The 17,357-nt window shown below is 41.9% G+C and overlaps 1 protein-coding gene across 1 annotated transcript; it reads right to left on the bottom strand.

The window, feature by feature from the left end:
• Window positions 1–3,049: 3,049 nt before the first annotated feature.
• Window positions 3,050–3,619, bottom strand: LOC147455374 (aspartic proteinase nepenthesin-1-like). The gene has a single exon (XM_086513706.1). It carries the CDS (start codon window positions 3,617–3,619, stop codon window positions 3,050–3,052), a length of 570 nt encoding a protein of 189 aa, XP_086369832.1.
• Between the last annotated feature and the right edge of the window lie 13,738 nt (window positions 3,620–17,357).

Genomic DNA, 17,357 nt, shown 5'->3' with positions numbered 1-17,357 from the left:
CACATTATCTCTCAAGATGGCATCCAAATGGATCCATCAAAGCTAGAGATAATAAAAGGATGGCCTAATCCAAGTAATCTTCATGAACTAAGAAGCTTTATAGGTATGCATGCATACTATAGATGCTTCATAGAAAATTTCTCACAAATTGCGGGACCATTACATGACCTAACAAAGAAAAATGTTAGGTATACATGGTCTACCAAGGAGAACAATGCTTTCAAAAAGCTTAAAGAAAAGCTTATCTCTCAACCTTTGCTTACACTGCCGGATCTCTCAAAGCCATTTGAGGTCCAATGTGATGCTTGTGGTGATTGCCTTGGAGCTGTTTTGCTCCAAGAAGGGCACACCATAGCCTATGAAGTCAAAGGCTTGACCCTATTAAGCAAGCTCTAGGCATATATGAAAAGGAACTCATGGAAGTTCTACATACCTTAGACTCATGTAAGCACTATTTTCTGGGGACTCCTTTCATTCTGCGGACGGATCACCAAAGCCTTAAGTACTTCATGATGCAGACCAAGCTCTTTGACAAACAATGAGGTGGGAAAATTTCCTTTTGCAATTTCATTCTCATATTTCTCACATTGTTGGGAAAGCATAATAAAGTAGCCGATGCACTCTCAAGACGGCCGAGAGTGAATACGGTTTCCATAGCAACTCACAATGATTTATCTTCTATGATAGATGAGTATGCTATTGATCCCAATTTTAGAGATGTGATTTCATCCCTTGCACTAGGGAAGAAAGAGGAACCATTTACTTTACAATATGGTTATCTTCTCTATGGCAATAAACTATGCGTCACTAACTCACTGCGTGAGAAAGTAATGTATGAATCTCATGATCCTCCTCATGCGGGTCATAGAGGGATTCGGTTTACCCTAAAAGGGATTGTGAAAGGGCGGTGGTAATGCGTGTGCTAGTCTCCACCCAACCGTGCTATCTTATAGCCTCCCCCTAGCGTACACACTATCCGGCCGTGCCGGTGGCCTTGCCCATAGGACCCATGTCCTTACATTACCCCCCCCCTTGGAGAATCGTTTTCATCCTCGAAAATGAACGTAGGAAAATGTTTCTTAAGTGTGGAGACATTCTCCCATGTAGAACCTTCTTCAGGTCTATCTAGCCATTGTACCAACACCTGTCGTCTGACATGATGTCTGGTGCGAAGCTCATGAGAATCCAAAATCTTTTCGGGCTCATGAGGAATGCTTGGCGGTGCAATAAGGTCAACCAACACACCTGTGTCAATGACATTATCATTCTGTCCTAGCTGTTTTCGTAAACGGCTAACATGAAAAACAGGATGAACTCGTGAGTGCTCTTGAAGAGCTAACTTATAGGCCACTTGACCTATACGTTTGAGAATGGTAAATGGTCCACAATAGCGTGTTGAAAGTTCAACAAATTTTCCCGTCTTCAGACTTTTTGAATGCTCTGGAACTTTGGGGAAAACCTTGTCTCATTTTTCAAAAGTAGTAAGACGTCGATGCTCATCTGCGTACTTCTCATCTGCGTACTCAAAGCATGTCAAAATGGTCTTGGAGAAAGTCCTTTGCTTCTTGTATCTTCTCCTTAGCCAACCCCACCGTAACGGGTGATTTAGGTCGAAATCCATACAAAAGCATAAATGGACTAAACCCTGTAGTCACATGCTTTGAACTATTATAAGAAAATTAAAATATAGGTAAGTAGTCTTCCCAATTGGTTTGCTTCTTGCTAATGTACAATCATAGAATATCCTCTAGCACTTGATTAACTCTTTCTGTTTGACCATCCATTTCTGGATGATCAGCCGTACTTAGATTAAGTTTAATTTCCAACTTTTGGAACACAGCTCTCTAGAAGTGATTATCAAACTTTCGATCTTTGTCAATAATGACACTAGCTGGAAGACCGTAGAGTTTATATATATGCTTTACAAATAGCCGTGCTAATTCCGGTGTCTTAACCGTAGTCTTAGTGGGAATGAATCGACCCATATTTGTGCGACGGTCTACAATTACCCAAATGACATCATGGCCACAATTTGTAGTAGGTAGTCCTACTACAAAATCCATAGAGATACTCTCCCACTTAGCTTGTGGAATCTCTAAAGGATGTAAAAGGCCACCTACCTTGAGGTGCTCTGCCTTATTAACTTGGTACTGCTGGAAATTTAGTACGTACTCTTGAACATCATGATGTAAGCCCGGCCAATAAAATTTCCATCGAACTAAGGCATACGTCTTACGAATACCTGGATGACCAGCACTTGGACTATCGTGACACTCAAATAAGATTTGGCGCCTAGTGTCTGAGCCCTTTGGCACACATACTCTACCTTTGTGGAGTAAGTAGCCATCATCAATGGAAAAATTCTTGCATCGCTTAAGCTCTTCCTGAGTAGGGGTGGAGCTCTGCGTGTTGGAGTTTCTATCTGCGCACGCGTGTAGAGACATGTTGATCTGGCTGTTCAGAGACATGTGAGTGTGAGGGATCCCTTTTTAAAACTGCACTCCACACTTTAGCATATATGATTGATCTTGTGCACACTTGCCACCTAATGACTCTAAAAATCCACTCTTTAGTTTTGTAAAAGCAAGTGAATTAATCCGAGGCATCCGCTACTACATTATATCGACCCTTGTGATATCGTAGCTTACAATTATAATCTTGAAGGATTTCTGCCCATCTAACTTTACGGCCCTTTAGGTTTGTTTGAGTAGTAAACCATTTGATACTCTCATGGTCAAAAACTACTTCAAACTCGGCACCATATAAATAGTGTCGCCACTTTCGTAAAGCGTGAATTATGGCATAGATCTCTCTCTCATAGACATAATAATTATGATGAGCTCTATCTAACTTTCTACTTTCAAAGGCTATAGGTCTTTCCTCATGGAGAAGTACCGCACCAATTGCTTTATCACTAGCATTAGTCTCTACTACAAACGGCTTAAGTGGATCAATGATTGCTAGGATGGGAGAAGTGGCTATAGCTACCTTGAGCTGTTCAACACTACGTTTTTGGGCTTCTTCCCAAGAGAAGGTCTTACCTTTTGCTTTAAGTTGATCCGTCATAGTAAAAGTACTTGCATTTAGTGTTGAAAACCTCGTGGACGCAAATAGCCTGGTGGTCCAGGCGAGCGCAGAGGCGGGAGCGGCCACTGACATAGGTGAGAGTTGTAGAGAGCTTGGGATCAAAGATTGGCTGGTCCAGCTGCTGAAAGCACTTTTTGCAGGGCTGACTTTGAATCCACGTCAGCACGCTACCAGTGTCTAGCAGCATGTAGAAGGGACGGGCACCCACAAAAATCCGGACATAGTAGCTCTCGCCTTCTACAACTACGTTATATCCGAAAACGAGGGGCGCCATTGCAGCTTCCTCGTGTAACACCCGCCTTCTACCACCACTCATCTCCCATTTCACTGAAGCAAACGCAGGCGCGGTCTGCATCCCCAAACTGTAAAGGGAGAGGCTGTGTTGAATGATTATTGAGGGGTATTCGACGTTGTCGTTCATCCGTGATCTTGTATTCGTCTGATCAGTTGCTCGCGCTCTACCCACACCAACATCTGATCCGGACAAGATCACCATTCCAAGCAGCAGCGTTAAGAAATAATAACTAGCCATCTTTTATTAGGTCAATTACCTGTTCCATGTATTGTATTTAAACTGGAGTCTCTAATTTGTCCTCCGCAATTGGGATGTGCTTCATGAAGCCAAATCTTCACAATGAGATAGCAAAAGAAAGTGGGTGGAAGATGGTGGGGAAGGCCAGGAGGACGTGTCATAGAAGGCAGCCAAGGCTGCAGGTGTCAGGCCAAGATAAGTCGTCAGTAGGGCAAGTGGCAAGCCAAGGAGGTATTACTCCCGGGGGGGGGGGGGGGGGGGGGTTGGCACATCTTTTTTTTTAATCAATGACAGCGCCCACTCATCACGGTGAGCGTGCTCACCAGATGGTTTCAATGGTCCGATTGTGTGTGAGGCCACCTTTCGCACGTTCACACTGTGAAATTAAAATGTTCACCTTACTTTTTATGCCCTAGACATTATGACCTGTTTTCCCATAATAAAACATGTCTAAAGTTGGCTTAGAAGCACACATATATCAAGTGCATCGAGATGACACACTCGTTTTGTGTGGAAAGTCTGATGCGGATGATCTCGTCCAAAAATAGTAACTCATGCATGGTCATAAAAGGCGTATCCAAAGTGCTTCACAAGTGTAACGTAGACGTTCATCATGTAAAATGAGCCCAATGGAATGTTTTCAAAAATAATTCAAGAAATTTTTTCAGCTTTTTGGGCCTTTTCGAGCAAGAAAATGCATTTTTTCGACTAAAAATGGTCATCAAATGAGAAAATTAATCCATAATTAGAAAAACAAGATCAAAATGCCACATCATTAATGGTGGACATGGTTGTTCAATCAAAGGAGGTGTTTATAGAGAAAAATATCAGCACTTGAAGCCTCCTGGCAAAGGCATACAAAGGGTTATTCTATGATGTGCTAGCACAGTCATGCACATCTCCCACCTTGTATTCGAGTGTGTGAGGGCTCCAATTAGGTTTTTCTCTCTTCAAAAAGTTATGTGGGCTTATCTATGGACGTTCTTAAGCAGCTTCCATGAAATGGCCTCCAAGAGGAATTGAAGGAGCATGATTGTATTTATGACAGGACAAACAGGCCCAAAAAACAGGACAAGCAGGGGCTCTAAGGTAAGAGTTTTGGGTTGATACTTGTGTGTGTGAAAGATTCGATGAATTTGAGATATGATAGGTGTCTTAAAGAGATCAAAGATTGGTAGGAGATCAAGATATCTTAGTGTCGACAGAAGAGAGTGTAAACCAAGCAAGGATAGATCTGCTAGCACCAGTCATAAAAGAGGGAAGTGATAATGACACCTCTTACGAAGAATCAAATCAGTGGATGGCTAACCAACAACTTGGAGGTTTCCAACAGCAAGGGACCATGGGGAGTAGCACCACTCAAAACCCCTTAAACATAACGAAATACACGGCAATCTTCCTAAAGGGAACAAATTCCCATGGAGCCCTAATGTATGTTGATTTTTGAGGACGTTGTTAACGTGCAAAGGACAAGGAAAACGAGTGCCTCTATAGCCTTGCACGAGTCACACCGTCGGAAGAAAGAACTATTGCACTGCCGAAACCATCCGTGATAAGCACCTGTAAAGATTTTTGAAGATCCCTTCTAGCATGAAACACACTTGGAATTAGGAGAAACCAAGGACATCATGATGTAGCTCGTCTCATGGAGATGTCCATAGAGTATCCACATGCTAAAAATAGATGAAAGATGAGAGAGTTATGACCACTTGAAACTGGGAGTGTACTCTCTCTTGCTCAAAAATGAGCTCTCTGGAAAGTTTGCAGGTGTTGTAGAGAACTATAGCTATAATAATGGGGGACTTTATTATCTTTTATCTCTAAATATTTTCTCTCTCTTCTCAGCCGACAAGGCTCTCTTTGTAGTCTCCTTTCAATTGGTCCATATTTTGCCTTTTTTGGGTAGGAAATGAGGTGTCGGTGACCTTTGACCCAAGGGAGGGGGGTGTGGCAAGTGTCCAGAGGACCAAAAAGGGAGCAGTGGCTATAGCTACCTTGAGCTGTCCAACACTATGTTTTTGGGCTTCTTCCCAAGAGAAGGTCTTACCTTTTGCTTTAAGTTGATCCGTCATAGTTAGAGTGATTTTGGCTTAGTCACGGATATACTGTCAATAAAATCCAGCCATGCCTAAAAATATTTGAAGCTCCTCAATCGTGTTGGGATGTGGCCAATCGAAGAATGGTAGGGACCTTGTCAGTGTCCATCTTGATGCCAGAACAAGAGATCACATGACCGAGGTAATGTATCTTTGTTTTAAAGAAATCGCACTTGCTTTGCTTAGCATACAACGCGTGAGCTCATAGTTGTTCAAACACTAATCGTAAGTGTTTTATGTGTTCATCTTCAGTCTTACTGTAAATGAGAATTTCATCAAGGAAAACCACAACAAATTTTCCAAGATAGGGACGTAACACACTATCCATGAGTGTCATAAATGTAGCTGGAGCATTGGTTAGACCAAAAGGCACAACCAAGAATTCAAAATGCCCGAATCGTGTTCTAAAGGCAGATTTGGAGATATCTTGCAATAGGATACGTACCTGGTGGTATCGTGAATGAAGATCTATCTTTGTATAGTATCTTGCCCCATGGATTTTATCAAACAACTCATCTACTCTTCTTGATGGTTATGGCGTTTAATCCACGATAATCTATGCACATGCGCATAGTACCATCTCGGGGAGTTCACTATGTGTAAAACTACCATATCACGTGCGTTCAAGACATGTTTGTAAAACCCCTAATCTGTGAATTTTTAAAGGAATATAATGAACCCTTTTCTTTTAATATCTGTAAATTTTTTCCAGATTTGAAAATATAGTATCCTTATGTATATATATTTCTGTAAGTTTTAGGAACTTTAAATACCCTTCTGTTGAACTCACGTGATAGGTTACATTTTCTTGAGGTGACCCCCCCGAGAGTACCATCTTTCTTTTTTACCAATAGAATTGGTGATTCCCAAGGCGAAGTGCTAGGTCTAATGAAACCACGGGCGAGGTAATCAGCCAACTGACTCTCAACCTCCTTGGCTTCTTTAGCACTCATACGATAAGGTGGTTTACTCACCGGTTTAGTGCCTGACAAGACATCTATGCCATGCTGCACATCACGTGTAGGGGGTAAACCCGGTGGTAAATCACTTTAGAACACATCACTATACTCCGTGAGTAAGTGAGTTAGATTTTACCTTGCAAAAGGAGAAAGTAAACTAGAGTTATGATGGGATGGAGAATCTTGTCACTCCTGTAATGTTTGTTTTACAACAGTTGCACGTTGCTCTATAGAATTCAAATTGAGAGCACTTTGCTCGTTAGATTTTTTAACACTTTGTTTATTAGTAGAATTCATTGCACTTTGCATACCATTACAATTCATTGCACTTTGCATACCATTACTAGAATTCATAGCACTTTGCTCTTGAGAATTCACAAGACTTGGAGACAAGCAGCAACACAAAAAGATCAAGGGTCATTGTATGATCTTGAAAAATAAGCTCAACCCCTTGAACAACTGTGTCCCATACTTCTTTATCATTCCTAGACATCTTCTCCACCACATACTTGTGAGAGTAGTGAGTCTGTGTAAGCTTCAATTTCTTGACTAGCTTATAGTTCAAGAAGTTATGAGTTGCACCATCATCCACTAAAATACAAACATGTGGTCCGTTAATAGTGCCATGCATGCGAATCAAATCATGGGGGCCAAAGGTGGGTTGTCACATTGAAGCAGGAACACAACACTTGTGCTTTTCTTCCATATGAATAATCTCTACAACACAATATTTAGGAGATGAATCTAATGTGAGTCGTTGCACCGTGTGCATGGCCTTTTCTTTGCCTTGCAAAAGAGGACAATATTTCTTGTTATGTTGGTCCGAAAGACATCTAAAACATAGATTGTGTTTCTTTGCACGCTCAAAATCAGAAGTACTGAGAGACCCACGTGGAGTCTCTCATGAGTGCTTAGGCTTCTTAGCCTATTGTGGGCGTGGAGAGGTAGATTGTCTCTTATTCCTCTTGGAACGTGTGGGAGATCTACCTTGCCATTGGCTCTTAGCCACATTGCTCTTAGCAAAAGTATTCTTAGAGTAAAGAAAATTTCCTTTTCTCTCTTGGTCATCATAATATCTTTGCCCATGACTGATGGCTTCTTCCAAATTTTTTGGATGTTCCTAGGTCTTGACATAAAGACGATGGTCTTTGTTAAGACCTCTATTAAAACCCCGTATCTTTTGGAATTCATCTAGACCTTCTAGTTTTAATATGATTTCTCGATACTTCAAAAGGTACTGTGTGAGAGAGAGGCCAGACATGTGGCATGCATCCCATGCTAACCAATTCTTATCTTCTTCATTGGAGTCCAAAAACTCTTTGGAGAAAGAAGCTTGAAACGTAGCCCAAGACGAAGGACGAGTATCTATTGAAAATGTCATCCACCACTTATAGGCCTTGTCTTTAAGAGATAGACTTGTTTCCACAGCTGTCTATATATCCGGGGTGTGTCTCAATCTATGAATATCACTCCATTTTTGTAAGAATGTATTGAGCGCATCCTTGTTGCGATCACGCTCTTCCCCGTGAAACTCAGGAATGGTGATATTCTTAAGTAATGCATTGCTACCTTCTGCATCTTCTGCAACACTTGTCTCCTGAACTCCTTGAGTCGTGCGAGCTTGGTTCCCTTGACCCGTTCCACTTGTGGCTCCTTGAGTTGTGTGTGAATGCGAGCTTGGTTCCCTTGAACCGTGCCACTTGTGGCTCCTTGAGTTGTGTGTGAATTCATAAATTTTACAAGTAACTCCGTAAGATCGGTAACACTTTTAAGTACGCTTTGCCGATGTTCCAGAGTCTTGAAAGAAGCCATATCTACAAGCCCATGATCTCCTAGATCATCATCATCATGCATATTAGTGTCAGCAGCACTCGTGGTGCCCTGATTTTGATCTACATGCTCAAAATAAAACGTGTGTGTAGGTGGGATATCTTCACTGGCCATGGTAAACACACACTAATGCAAAGAGAGGAAAAAAACATGTACCTTGAGACATTGAAGTCTTTGTGTTTTGTATGCTCCACAATTTGCGTTACATGCGAACCTCGCCTTGCAAGAATTTGAGCGCTTCACTTGTCGTTCGTTGTAAGAACACCTTTGATGATTCTTCACAAAAACTTGTCGTTTTTGTGAAGGCTTTTCTTCACTTTGAAGCTACCTCTTTGAGGAAAAAAGAATTTTTGGAGGAAAACTTAATGCCTTCCTCCAAGAAGTGAAAAGAAAGGGTGAAGCTACTTCCTTGAAGTTTGAAGCTTTCCCTTTCCTACTAGTTTTCCTTTCAACACAAGTAGACTATCTTTCCTTGTTACAATCAAAGCACGCCTAGAATCAAAGCAAGAAAATGCCCTTTGGCAGGTAGTTCTTGATGTAGCTCCTTTGAACATTGTAAATGTACATTTTATAATATTTTAATACAACATTGGGTATATATAGAGTTGTGGGTTTTTCCCTTGAGCCCCCAAGGGTTTTTTCATCCAGAGTTAGGGACCTTCATTTGAGTGGGGGTGTTGAGCTATATATCGTGTCTCTATATATAGCACCCTAGTCCCCTCTATATAAACTCATATCGTGTAGTCATTGGACACATTTTGGTGTTTGCAGATGATTGTGTCGTCTCTCTCTCTCTTCTCCCTTGTCTCGTGTCGCGTCTCTATTCAACATTTTTTGCTTACAGAGACTAGCCCTTTTGGAGCTTTTGAGAGATACCCCAACTTCAAAAGCTTGTAACTCCCTCGTCTGTTGTCGGAATCAAGCATATGGATACTCTATGGAGGTGTACAGGGCACGCGATTCATCTTTATAGTAATGATTTTTTGCAATATTAATCATGGTTCAGGTTAGGATTTTTCTCGCCCGACTTAACAGGTGTTTGACATAGGTGTTTTCCACAGCCTTATGGTGTTTCATTGCGACGGTGTGGTGTGTGCAAGGCTATAGAGGTTCTCGTTTTCCTTCTTGGTCACACACTAAAAATGTGAGGTTGCTCTTGCTAATAATGTTTGCAAGGGAGTACGATAGTTGTTGCGAGGGCAGTTGGATGACGCTACATCAGCTTTGCACTCCTTAGTTTTCACTACAAGAGGTTCTTCATATTAGTGATGCTAGCAGTGTGACGCAAAAATGTTAAAATCCATGGTGTCGCTATGACCGTCACTTTGCAACAAATAATATAGCGACGATCATAGTAGCGACGCGAGTAAAAAATAAACCGAGAGCGCCAAAAACTCAGATCTCAGATTTGAGTTTCAACGCTCTAACGAAACAGGTAAACCCGTGCTCTCCCTCTCTCTCTCTCTTCCCCCTCCCCCCCCCCCCCCCCCCCCCACACACACACACACACACACACACACATGAGGAGAGGAAGTAGAGCCAGGTATTCTCCTTCCCTCTCCTTTCTCTCATGTTCCTTTCACCTCTTTCTCTCTCTCCCTCTCAACCTCACACACACACACACATTGTGTCTTTAAGAGAGAGAGAGAGAGAGAGAGAGAGAGAGAGAGAGAGAGAGAGAGAGGACGGAGGATACCAATAAAAGAATAAATTTATGTCCAAGTTATAAGGTTTTTACATTCATTATGAATAGTGACGACGATGTGGGGCCGTCCAACCAAAACATCTATCTCTCAACAAGGATCTTATGTCCTTGTAATCAATGCAAACATGCTGTGTGATGAACAAGACGCGTTTCTTTGCAGCACGTTTGCAAATTTGGCGAGTTTGATCCATCTATTATAGATCGAGTTTTTCTAATTAGACGTCTCATCGCGTCCAAGAAACGTATCTGTTGGATTGTGCAAAAAAAAACAATAAGATAGCTTTTTGTAATTATAAACATATAGCGAGCGACGTTTATAAAACAATACAATAAATAGAAAAGAATAAACCCTAATACTAACCATGCCGTCGCAAGAAGTCAGGACAAGTCTATAAGGACAAGACGTGTTTCTTTGCAGCATGTTTGCAAATTTGGCGAGTTTGATCCATCTATTATAGATCGAGTTTTTCTAATCAGACGTCTCATCGCGTCCAAGCAGCGTATCTATTGGATTCTGCAAAAAAAAAAACAATAAGATAGCTTTTTGTAAGTATAAACATATAGCGAGCGACGTTTATAAAACAATACAATAAATAGAAAAGAATAAACCCTAATACTAACCATACCGTCGCGAGAAGTCAGGAAAAGTCTATAAGGACGTTTAAGCCCTTCCTGCCTGCGTACTCACGCTCGTATGGTGTGGGATCACGTCCTGTAAACAACCACTCTCAAAACATTCAAAGAATCCATTATGTTAGAATTTCAAATCCCATAAACCCTAAACTATTGAACATAGATGCGAAAACACTTAGAAAATCGGCCTCAAATGATGTCCACCTGCCGCTCGCCAAGTAGTGTGAGCTCCGTGCCTCTACTCGCGCTCTGGTTGCCTCCTTTTGTTGCTTCCACTTGTCGGGATTCTCGCGCGCTTCTATCTTCGCATGCTTTTAATCTTCTTTGGCCAGCCAATTTGGTCTGTTGCATCCATGCTTGATTGATTTTTGCACTTCGGAACGCTTATGCTTGCAGTATTCGCGCATTCGAACCTTCATCACATCTTCATTGAAGCGGTCATCCCGTGTTGGAACGGGAAACTCTTCATGAAGCATGCTGATGACTCTGTCTTTTAATTCATTTGGTACTTCACTCCAGGTGTTTAGTATGTAGTGTCTAAACACCTGAGAGCAAAGACCGCGCATGCACGAAATCACCTTCTTGCCGTCATCATCGAAGATGATGTCGCCGCTGAAGTCGACGGAGTAAGAGAAGCCCTCTTGCCGGCTGACGCGTGAACCTGGGTGTCTCGATAGGGTTCTCTAGCGGAGTGTCAATGGGGGTACGGACGCCAGGTGTCTCCAATGGAGTCTGAGCCCCGAAGCGAGGAGTGTCCACCACTGGAGTGACTCCTGGAGGAGTAGCTAGTGGTGTGTAGCTGTGGGGAATGGCACTCAGCCGCGCAAAACTTGGTGTCGATGGCGATGCCGTGGCTGGTGTCGGGACGGGCAAATAAGGGAAGGGTAAAGAGCCTCGTCGAACACAAGGAGGTGTCGAAGCATCGGTGGCGCCATCCCCACAACAACCACCACCACCACCGCCACCACTAGAGCGCTGGTGCCTAGACGAGTGTGAAGATCGTCTCGTCGACACCGAAGCTTTGGAGCGCGCTGAGGACTCCGAAACAGAGGGAGATGCGGATGGAGTAGGAACGCACGATGGTGCGCCAGAGCGATGAAGCTCCACATACCACTGTCTCTGCTTGGGTGACAAAGAAGAAAGAAACTCCTCATCATCCATACCTGCATTAAACACACGAACATTTAAAATTAATATTGAATGAATGGAGTAGAAAACATGGACAAGTAGATAGAGAGAGAGAGAGAGAGAGAGAGAGAGAGAGGAGGTGCTCGTTGTCTCTGCTAATGAGAACATACCTAGAGCATACGTACCTGGAGTGGACGCAAAGATAATTAAATACAATGACGCAATGATGCAAATACTTAAAGAGCCGGAGAATCGTACAAGAACTTGAATGTGCTTGTAGCTTTAAAATGTTCAAAGGCTAGCAACAAACAGAAAGCGTTCTTCTTCTATTCAACTTGAGTGATGAAAGAGGCAAGTGCATAACTCTGAATTTACAAAACGGAGCAAAATTGTTCAAATACAATATTTATGGCTTTAAGAGATTTCTCTCTCATCCTCGCATAGCTCAGCATAACTTCCTATATCTATATAGAGCTCTCCGTTTAAACAGATGTCCTCTGTTTCATTTTGTAGATCCTCTGCATGCACCCCATAGAGAGTAGCAGCTTGATGTTCGTCTGGCACCACCTCCACGGCTTTTGACTGGGAATCTTCTCCGATCTCCTCCATTGATGTCCCGGGCTTTATCAAATCCGTCCAGCCACTCTCCAATGTACACTAGGGACTGTGATACCAGCCAATCTTCTGTCATGCTACCCTCCGGACGTGCCTTCTGACGCACTTATCCCTTGAGCATTTTCATGAAACGTTCTAAAAAGAACATCCATCTGGAATGTACTGTGCCGGCTATTTCCACCTCATCAACTATGTGAACAAGAAGATGCACCTGAATGGTTAGCATGGTAGTAGGAAAATGTTTCTCAAACATACGCACAACCTCTGCAACGTTTAGTTTGGCGAATGGTATGGAGTCTATGTTGATCTCCTTTTGTGAGATCCATTGTACCAACTTCGCAAGTTTGTAGATTGTGTTACGGACGTCAAGAGACACACATCCCTCAATGGAAACCGGTAAAATAAACTGCAAAACACGTGCAACAATGATATTAAAGTACGTCCACATACGAATTTGTTACACAATTCTCACTATGATATACTCCACTATGAACAAACCTGACACATTTTATGCCAGTCGTGTGACTTCAAATCCGTAAGCTTTCCTTCTTTAGTAAAACACGTTCGGAGCGAGTGCATTACGCTAGTGGGGGTCCGCAAAGATTGAATGGTCTCTTTTACTTTGCGTTCTTGAGCTCCTGTGAAAATCCATGGTGCTTTAGGGAGTTTTATCGATCCATCGGACGCTATTTGCGGCCAATATTGCTCCATACGACGATCCACATTTCTAAGATCAACTCTGGCTCCCAAAGTATCTTTATTGCCAGTCAGATGGTCCCATAGTAGATTACCCATATTCTTGAATATGTGCATTGGATCGAGCAAGTGATTGATCATGAGTTGGGGCCAGTATGGTAACTCGTACCATAGAGATAGTCTCTTCATCCCTGGGGGCAATCCGTCATCACACATCTCCTTCTGCTCTAACCATGCTTGTGAAGACATCCTCGGTGGCTCTCTTCCCAAAAAGCCGTCGCGTAACACATGATTCTCTAGAAGATATGCTTGATGACCTTCATAGATTTTCTTCTTCAGTGAGGGTGCCCTATGTGCATTGAGTCTAGGTCCACATGTGACACATGCTCTGTATCCGCTTGTTCTGTTAGTCTGGGATAGTCATGCATGGTCCACATTAGAATGCCTCTGATCAAAGCATTCCGTCGACCTGTGTGTCGGCTCATATTCACCACCTCTATGCCAATACACAATTGTTGTAGCTCTTCCAATAGTGGACAAAGATACACATCCATATTCTTCACTTTATATTGCCCCGGAACAATCAAGCTTAGCCATAGGTGCCCCTTCTTCGTAGTCAACCACGGGGGAATGTTGTAGTTGACAATGACAACGGGCCATACACTATAAGATGTTGATCTTTGAACAAATGGATTTACGCCATCCATAGCCAGGCCTAAGCGCAAATTTTGAGCTTCCCTGGCAAAATCCGTCCATGTTCCATCTATATATTTCCAGGCTGCACAATCTGCAGGAATCCGTAGCACACCATCTGAAGATTTATTCTCCTCATGCCATGATGCTAGGGCGGCCATGGACTTACATTCGAATAAATGCTTGATGCGAGGAAGCAGAGGAAAATGTCGCAAAACCTTTTGTGAAATTTTTGTTCCATGGAGATCTACTTGATATCTTTCGGAATCACATTTCGGACACTTCTCCATGTCTATGTATTCCCCTCTGAAAAGAATGTAGTCATTAGGACAAGCGTGGATCGAATTGTAATCCATCCCCAAGTTTCGCAAAATCTTTCTTGCTTCCTCTCGAGAATCCAGCATCACATTATCAACTAGTAGTATGTGCTCTTTGAGCAATCTACACAACATAAAAATACGGTACAATTGTGTAAAAATCTATCAGATCATTATACATTTAGAGTTTTATTAAAGTAAACTAATTGTAATAGATCACCTGAAAAGCGTTGTGACGCTAGTGTCACTCCATCCAAACTTTGTCTGCATGTTGAGAAGAACCAGGAGCGCTTTCAATCTAGACACATGTGCTCCATTATACAATGGCATATCGGCTTCACTTTTCATATCATCATAGATAAGCCTTTCTAAATCCATGATCGTCTCGATCATTTCATCAATTTCGGGCTCAAACATTGCCTCATTGGGAATGTGGTCTGCATGATCATCCCCCGAGCTGTCAGAGGCTACATCTTGTGGCCTCACATATGCTGCTTGACCAAAGCGCCTGCGAACACGTCTATTGGGTTGCAAGATTGCTGCCTGTTGGCCAGGGTCAGAGTCCGACGAGTTATAATTGGCAACAACTCGATCTATAATAGATGGATCCAACTCGCCAAATTTGCGAACGTGCTGCAAAGAAACGCGTCTTGTCCGTCGCACAACATGCTTGCAATGGTTACAAGGACATAAGATCCTCGTTGAGAAATAGGTGTTTCGGTTGGACGGCCCCACATCCTCGTCACTACTCATAATGAGGACAAAAATCTTATTACCTAGACAATAAATTTAATCTTCTATTGACATTCTTCGTCTTTTATCTCTCTCTCTCTCTCTCTCTCTCTCTCTCTCTCTCTCTCTCTCTCTCTCTCTCTCTCTCTTTGTTCACACTGTAAACTACCTCACATTCTCTAGTCATGTCCAATCCCCGCACACCTCGGTCTATAGGTGCATGGAGATCAGAACCACCGGGTTATAATCTTGTCTTTATTGGTCAATGCCTATATTTGTGGGTACAAGAAATCTACACACCCACGTCTACATGATACTGCATGTAGTGGACAAAACTCCTTTGCCTCTTCTCTAGCTGTAGCATTTCAGAGCATCTTAACATCTTTTCATAGTAGATCTTTGTTTGTAGCATGCAGGTATGTCATTCTTACAATGTAGTTGATGTCTGCTCAAGGCACTTAATTCTTATTCTAGATTTGACGGGATGTGGTGTGTGTGTGTGTGTGACCCTTGGAATCGTCATCTTTCATCACTAATTTCTGTGTATGCTCAATTTTCTCTTCCATTAGATGAACATGATGGCTTATTGTATGGTAGCAGCAGTCGAACATGCAGGTGGAATTGCTGGTCCGCATGGACTGTCGAGGCTGTGAGCGTAGGAATTTTTCTCGCCATTTCTTCTAACCTTAAATAACCTAAATCTAATTTAATATAACATATATAAACCTAAATCTAATCTAATATAACGTAAATCTAAATCTAATGTAAATAAACCTAAATCTAATCAAACGTAAATCTAACTAAAAATAAACCTAAATCTAATCTAATTTAACTTAAATAAACCTAAATCTAATTTAACGTAAGTCTACATCTAACCTAATCTTTAACGTCTTTTGGGATAGTTTCCTACGACGTTAAAAATCTCTTCTTTTTGTGTGTGTGTATGTGTGCCAATAAAAAGAGAAAAATGGTATAACCTTTCTATCACCCAAGTGTGGTAGATTGGTTATGCCAATTTCCTCTTGAATAACAAGTCTTGGTTTCAACTCCTCATCTGCTAGATGTTTAGGTCTCTTTAATTAGTTTCCTACGACGTTAAATTAAACTCTCTTCTTCTCGGGTGTGTGTGCACGCCAATAAAAAAAAGGAGAAAAATGGTATAACTTTTCTATCACCGAAGTGTGATAGATTGGTTATGCCATTTCCCTTATGAATAACATGTCTTGAGTTCAACTCTTGTCGACTAGATCTTTAAGTTCTCTTGGGATACTTTCCTACGATGTTAAGACTCTCTTGTTCTTCTTCTTTTCTCTCTCTCTCTCTCTCTCTCTCTCTCTCTCTCTCTCTCTCTCTCTCTCTCTCTCTCTCTTTTCCTCTCTCAATGTGTGTGCATTCTTTGATTATGCATGTGTGTATGCGTGTTTTTGGTTTATGCATAATCTCTCTCTCTTTTCCTCTCTCAATGTGTGTGTGTTTTCTTTGATTATGCATGTGTGTGTGCGCGTTTTTGGTTTATGCATGCTCTCTCTCTTTTCCTCTCTCAATATGTGTGTGCTTTCTTTGTGTATGCATGTGTGTGTGCGTTTTTTGTTTATGCTTGTGCTCTCTCTCTCTCTCTCTCTCTCTCTCTCTCTCTCTCTTACTCAAACACAATGTGTGTGTGTGTGAAAGAGAGGGAGAGAGAAAGAGGGGAAGGGACCATGAGAGTGAGGAGAGGAAAGGAGCATACCTGGCTCTCTTTCCTCTTGTTGAGCTTATATGTGAAGCTACTCAATATATGGCTTCTCTATATATGGCACCCAGGTCCCCTCTATATATACATCATCTCATGTGTGTATTCTATACACTTTGGGGTTCTATTTCTGTGCTCTCTCTTTCTCTATCAACATGGTATCAGAGCAGTATGTTTTTGTTTTTTATTTCTATGCTAATTGAAAACGATTTCGTAGAGACTACTCTTGAGGGAGATCGGAATCGATGTGGTCTACAACTTTGCAGAAGGAAGTTTTTTCAAATTCTTCACCGATTTTGAGGTATCGTTCGCGGACTGCGTACATGCCTGAAAAGCATGTTCCGTGTCATAAAATCTAATATCTAACTAACCCAAATGATTTTCTCATATTAAATTGATCACTTAATGTGGGAGAATAAACGGGAACAAGTGTTAAGATATAGGTATGTGCTTTTAGATCTATCTCAACACGGGGCCAATGTAAAGGGGCCCAAAAGGGAGATGGTCTATCAAAGAGCAAGGCTAACCAATGGAGCATAAGACCTTAGGGTTAGCTTCATTGAAGACCTCCAATAAATGTGTGTAAAAGTCCTTTTGACCTT

The sequence above is a fragment of the Adiantum capillus-veneris genome, chromosome 6, assembly GCF_014529385.1.
Source record: "Adiantum capillus-veneris isolate H3 chromosome 6, ASM1452938v2, whole genome shotgun sequence".
NCBI lineage: Eukaryota > Viridiplantae > Streptophyta > Polypodiopsida > Polypodiales > Pteridaceae > Adiantum > Adiantum capillus-veneris.
This window is presented reverse-complemented; position numbering and strand designations above follow the sequence as displayed.